This window comes from Papaver somniferum, unplaced genomic scaffold, assembly GCF_003573695.1.
Source record: "Papaver somniferum cultivar HN1 unplaced genomic scaffold, ASM357369v1 unplaced-scaffold_139, whole genome shotgun sequence".
In the NCBI taxonomy this organism is placed as follows: Eukaryota; Viridiplantae; Streptophyta; class Magnoliopsida; order Ranunculales; family Papaveraceae; genus Papaver; species Papaver somniferum.
Window position 1 is genome coordinate 4222372 of NW_020623156.1, and position 5937 is coordinate 4228308.

Sequence of the window (5937 nt, forward strand, 5' to 3'; positions counted from 1 at the left end):
TTATTTTGTTAGATGTCGCATGCTTAGTTCTAAATACTTTAGATGCGTCATGCTTTTAACTTACAAATAATATTTTACGAAATCTATTTTTGGCAAAGAACTAGAGTCACGACTTCTTTTGTTTGAGTTATATTGTCTAAAGTTAATGACTGAACCATAACAATATGAAAAGTAGTGGAATCCCGCGTCTCAGCGTCTCTTCATCTTGTGACAAATTGTGTATATATATTTTTCCTTATTTTCTTTACTAAGTCTGAAAACAAATTCTCAACAGATCTGAGTGAACGAATCATCTTACTACAACTCAATTGAAAATCACATCAAAGCTTGACAGGTTTGTTATCTCTTCAAGATGGGAAGACAATTTCAGTCGCATTGAGCAAGCTGTGCTTCCTAAGACTTTCTCTGATCACTTCCCGATTGTCCTTACGACTCAAAATGATGGCTGGGGTCCTGTTCCATATTCGAAAAGATTTGGTTGGAGGATGATTCTGTTCCGGGGCTTATGAAGGAATGGTGGTTATCCTTTAGTTTTGATGGGTCTCCTTGTTTTGTTCTTGCTAAGAATATGCAGGCTCTGAAAGAGAAACTCAAAGCATGGAACCGGGATGTCTTTGGCAGGATTGATAATTTGGTTCAGGTGAATTTAGTTACAAATCAAACCTTGGATGCCAAGATGGTTATGGATCCGGATAATGTTCAACTAGTGAATGATAAAACTGATGCTAATGCTGAATTCAAAAGACTTGCAAAAATGCATAGTGATTTTTGGAAGCAACGTGCTAACATCAATTGGGTTGAAGATTTTGAAAACAACACCCATTTTTTTCATAAGTATGCTTCGGCGAAACAAAGGGGTAAGAGTTTTTCACAATTAAAAGTTAATGGAACCTTAACTAGTGACAAAACCATCATTAAAAAGGAGATAGTTTCGTAGTATCAAGGGTTATTTCAAGAAAAGTTTTTCTCAAGACCCAGCTTGACGGTCTTGCTTTTCCTTCTATCTCTACCGAAGAGGCTCAGTCTCTTGAAGTCGTATTTTCTGAAGAGGAAGTTCACAAAGCCATTTGCGATCTCAGAAAGGATAAAGCCCCCGGACCTGATGGTATGCCAATTTTCGTTATTTCCAAGTCGTGGGAGTTCATGGAAAGTGACATTTTAAAGGTTATGGACCAGCTGTACACTCGCAAGACCATTGATTGTAGACTGAAATCCACCTTTTTTGTTCTGATTCCCAAGGTCCAAGATCTCGAAAACGTCACCGACTTCAGACCCATTAGTCTTATGAGCAGTATTAACAAGATTATGTCTAAAGTTATTGCTACAAGGCTAAAATCTGTCCTTCCCAAGTTAGTCAGTCACCAACAGTCTGCTTATGTAGAGGGCAGACAAATAATGGACAACGCCATCATTGCAAATGAGTGTATTAACTCGGCTCAAATATCCCATGAAGCTGGCATCTTGGGTAAAATAGATTTTCAGAAGGTGTATGACAATGTTGCGTGGTCCTTTCTTGACTATGTGCTTCAAAGAATGGGTTTCGGTATTGTTTGGAGGAAGTGGATCGAAGCTGCCATATCACACATCAACTTTTCAATACTCATTAATGGCTCCTCAAATGGGCATTTTAAGAGTTCAAAGGGGCTGAGGCAGGGGGATCCCCTATCCCATTTTTATTTCTACTTACTGCTGAATCTCTCAATCTTATGTTCGTCAAGGCAGAAATGGTTGGGTGGCTCAACGGTTTTGAAATTATCCCCGGATGCCAGAAAATCACCCATCTACAATTTGCGGATGATACTCCGGTGTTTCTTAAGAATGATCAGCAAAGTATAGTTCACTTACGCAACATTCTCATTTGGTTTGAGATAATCTCAGGGCTCAAGGTGAACTTTCATAAAACTGCACTTATGCCTGTTGGTGAGGTGCTGAACTTGGACTCCTTAGCTGCCTCGATGGGTTGCAGAACTCAGAACTTGCCAACGTCTTATTTGGGCCTTCCTCTTGGTGAACCTTATAGATCAAACATCAAATGGATTAAAATAATTGAAATATTTGAAGCTCGCTTATCTGCTTGGAAGTCCAAATCTCTCTCGAAAGGAGGTAAATTAACTTTGATTATTTCAGAACTCTCATCTCTTCCTATCTATTTCTTTTCGATCTTTGCTGCTCCTATGAATATCATAAAGAATCTGGAAAGAATCATTCACAATTTCCTATGGGATGGAGGACCTGATGACAAGAAATACCACCCTGTTGATTGGGAACATCTGGTGAAGCCGAAATCTCTTGGTGGGTTAGGCATCAAACAATTACATTTTATGAATATAGCCTTACTAATGAAATGGGTATGGAAATTTAGTGATGGTGATGCGGCCCTCTGGAAACAATTGATAGAACAAAAGTACGACCTTGCACTTTTAGGTTGGAATACCAAGTATCCTAAACAAGCCTATGGGTGTAGCATATGGAGAGGTATTCACAACTTTTCTGATCAGTTTCATTCAAATTGCAAACTTATTTTGGGTGATGGAAATAGGATAAGTTTCAGGAATGATACGTGGAAGGTCATGCGCCGCTATCCGAACGATTTCCTACTTCTTTCAATGCGTCAGCGTCAAAAACATCAACTGTAGCTCAAGTCTACAACAATTCATCCCAGAACTGGAATTTGGGTATCACTCGCAGAGTCCACGATAATGTCATCAGGGATATTGCTGCACTCTTGTATCTTTTTGAAGAATCCAATTTGTCCCCCAATAGCAATTGTGATACCAGAGTTCGGAAGAATTCACAACAAGAAGGTGATTTCTCCGTTAAGAAATGTTACACTTGGCTAATTCAGGCCAAAATTTCAGAAGAAGACCGAACTTGTGTGCATCCAAAAAGAATTTGGTCGAAATGCCGGCCTCCTAAGGTTAGTTTTTTTTTCTGTGGGTTTCTTCCAAAGAGAAATTGCTTACTCAAGACGAGTTGCGTGAGAGAAGGTGGAGAATATTGTTGCAGTATGTGGCTCGATAAACACCACATATGTATAGATAGGATAGTCCCATATGGAATAAAAGGAGTACATGTGGCACTTAATAATCTTGGGCATCTCCTTACATAGCACCGAGGCCTTTTAGATCAAAACCCCACACCTGCTGCAACAGGTGGTCAAGTGGGGACAGTATCATTCCTATGTGGTCGGGCCCAGAAGTAAGGTTCAGCGGTCCGTGAAGATCCTAACAACTGGTATCATAGCGTATGGTTGGGGATACTGTCCGAACGGAGAAGTGGTTGTGTATTCACCCGGTTTAGGGCACAAGTGGAGTCAAACTCAAGGTGGAGCACGCAAGGCCCAAAGTAGAGTTGGCGCTCAAGGTGGAGTTAGTGCCACACCTGACCATTTTAGCAGACTGTAATATTTACTTACTCATATCCGATAAGAGTAGTCTGGTCATTTTCACAGTCTTCATAATATTTATTGCACTTATTTCCAATAAGGGGAGTATGGTCATTTTCATTGTCTGTAATATTCACTTTGCTTATTTCTGATAAGGATAGTCTGGTCATTTTGACAGTCTCCATAATATTAGTTGCACTTATTTCCAGTAAGGTTAAAATAATCATTTTCACAGTCTGTAATATTTTCTTTACTTATTTTTGATAAGGGTAGTCTGGTCATTTTCACAGTATCCATAATATTTATTTCATTAATTTCTAGTAAGGGTAGTATAGTCATTTTCACTGTCTGTGTGATATTTATTGCACCTGTTTCCAATAAGGGTAGTTTGGTCATTTTGACAATCTCCATAATATTTGTAGCACTTACTTCCAGTAAGGGTAGAATAGTCATTTTCACAGTCTATAATATTTACTTTACTTATTTTTGATAAGGGTAGTTTGGTCATTTTCACTGTCTTTATGATATTTATTGACTTATTTCTAGTAAGGGTAATATGGTCATTTTCACAATCTGTAATAGTTACTTTACTTATTTCCGATAAGGGTAGTATGGTCATTTTAACTGTTTCCATGATATTTATTGCACTAATTCCTAGTAAGGGTAATATGGTCATTTTTACATTTCTTAGATTCTGGGATAAGGGTAGTTTGGTCTTTTTTAGATTCCTTAGATAGTATATTCATTCTAATAAGGGTACTTTGGTCATTTCACGATCTCTTGAATTCGCTGCACTTGTTCAAATAACGGTGGTCCGGTTATTTTCACAGTCTCCACAATACTTGCTACATTTATTTCGGCAAGGGTAATTTTATCGTTTCATATAGTAATCTGCAAACTGAGTTTGTAAATTCTGACATTTCACAACTTCAGTTAACCGGAATGAGAACCACGGCTCTATCTCGAGTAATTTGGCAAACTGAGTTTGTAAATTCTGATATTTCACAACTTCAGTTCACCGGAATGAGAACCTCAGGTCAATTTCTAATAATCTGGCAAACTGAGTTTGTAAATTCTGATATTTCACAACTTCAGTTCACCGGAATGAGACCCTCAAGTCAATCTCTAGTAATCTGGCAAACTGAGTTTGTAAATTCTGATATTTCACAAATTCAGTTCACCGGAATAAGAACCACGACTCTATCTCGAGTAATCTGGCAAACTGAGTTTGTAAATTCTGATATTTCACAACTTCAGTATACCGGAATGAAAACCACGACTCTATCTCGAGTAATCTGGCAAACTGAGTTTGTAAATTCTGGTATTTGCACAACTTCAGTTCACCGGAATGAGAATCTCGGGTCAATCTCTAGTAATCTGGCAAACTGAATTTGTAAATTCTGATATTTCACAACTTCAGTTCACCGGAATGAGAACCTCGGGTCAATCTCTAGTAATATGGCAAACTGAGTTCGTAAATTCTGATATTTCATGACTTCAGTTCACCGGAATGAGAATCTCGGGTCAGTCTTTAGTAATCTGGCAAATTGAGTTTGTAAATTATGATATTTCACAACTTCAGTTCACCAGAATGAGAACCTCGGGTCAATCTCTAATAATCTGGCAAATTGAGTTTGTAAATTCTGATATTTCACAACTTCAGTTCACCAGAATGAGAACCTCGGGTCTTTCTCTAGTAATCTGGCGAACTGAGTTTGAAAATTCTGATATTTTACAACTTCATTTCATAGGGTTGAACTGGCAACCGGATTGGTTGGGTTGATCCCCAACTTTTAAGACTCTATATATATGATTGGCAGCTTACTTTGGGGTATCAACCTCATTTTGTTTGAGATTATGTGTTATTGAAAGCAGGGAAACAATAAATTTCGCTTCGTGGGAGTCAACCCATCAGATTTGTTCCCTTTTCTCTATCTTTTATTTTTATTTGTTTATTTTTTTTTTGCAATTTATAATTTCCCACCTTGATTTCTACGACTCAATTACATTGAGGACAATGTAATATTCATATGACCAGCTGTATAGCGGGTCTGAAACATTTAGTACTTGTGTCGACTCCTGCGCTCTCATGCCAGTTGTTTGCAAAATGTCTACTTTATACTGACAGTGTTTGCAAAATGTATGTTGGTTTGCTATTAATGGTAGTGGTGTTTTATTTTATTGCGTAGCTGATAAAAGAAAATAAAACGGATACATTGTTGTGGCGATATGTAAGAGGTCCTGTTGATGCGAAAGAGTTTGTTAAGTACCGGGTGAATGGGTTTGTTTTCTCTCCCAAGTATCATGAAGAAATAGTTGTTAGTCAAGACAGTGGTGTTTGCATGACAACAAACACCACATTTAGGAGCAAGAAAGGCGATAAAAATCCCAAAAATGTATTGACCAAGTGGTATGGGGTTGTTAATCAAATATTTGAGTTGGACTATGGTCAATTTACTGAGGTTGTGTTTTACTGTGAATGGGTGAAAGCGGGAAGTGGGAGCAAAATTTGTCTAAAACTCACAGTCTACAGCATGTACATCAGTTCATAA

The 5937-nt window shown here is 38.0% G+C and overlaps 1 protein-coding gene across 1 annotated transcript; it reads left to right on the top strand.

Moving 5' to 3' along the window:
- The first annotated feature begins 505 nt into the window (after positions 1–505).
- LOC113335301 lies at positions 506–5937 on the top strand. The gene is made up of 5 exons (XM_026581401.1): positions 506–857; positions 923–1543; positions 1633–2475; positions 2568–2917; positions 5575–5937. The coding sequence occupies exons 1-5, from the start codon at positions 506–508 to the stop codon at positions 5935–5937; spliced, it is 2529 nt and encodes an 842-aa protein (XP_026437186.1).

Coding starts and splice junctions, on each gene's coding strand:
- LOC113335301 (XM_026581401.1), top strand. CDS start 506: ATGAAGGAATGGTGGTTATCCTTTAGTTTTGATGGGTCTCCTTGTTTT. Junction 1,544..1,632: donor GCTTCAAAGAATGGGTTTCG/GTATTGTTTGGA, acceptor GGGCATTTTAAG/AGTTCAAAGGGGCTGAGGCA. Junction 2,918..5,574: donor CGAAATGCCGGCCTCCTAAG/GTTAGTTTTTTT, acceptor TTTATTGCGTAG/CTGATAAAAGAAAATAAAAC.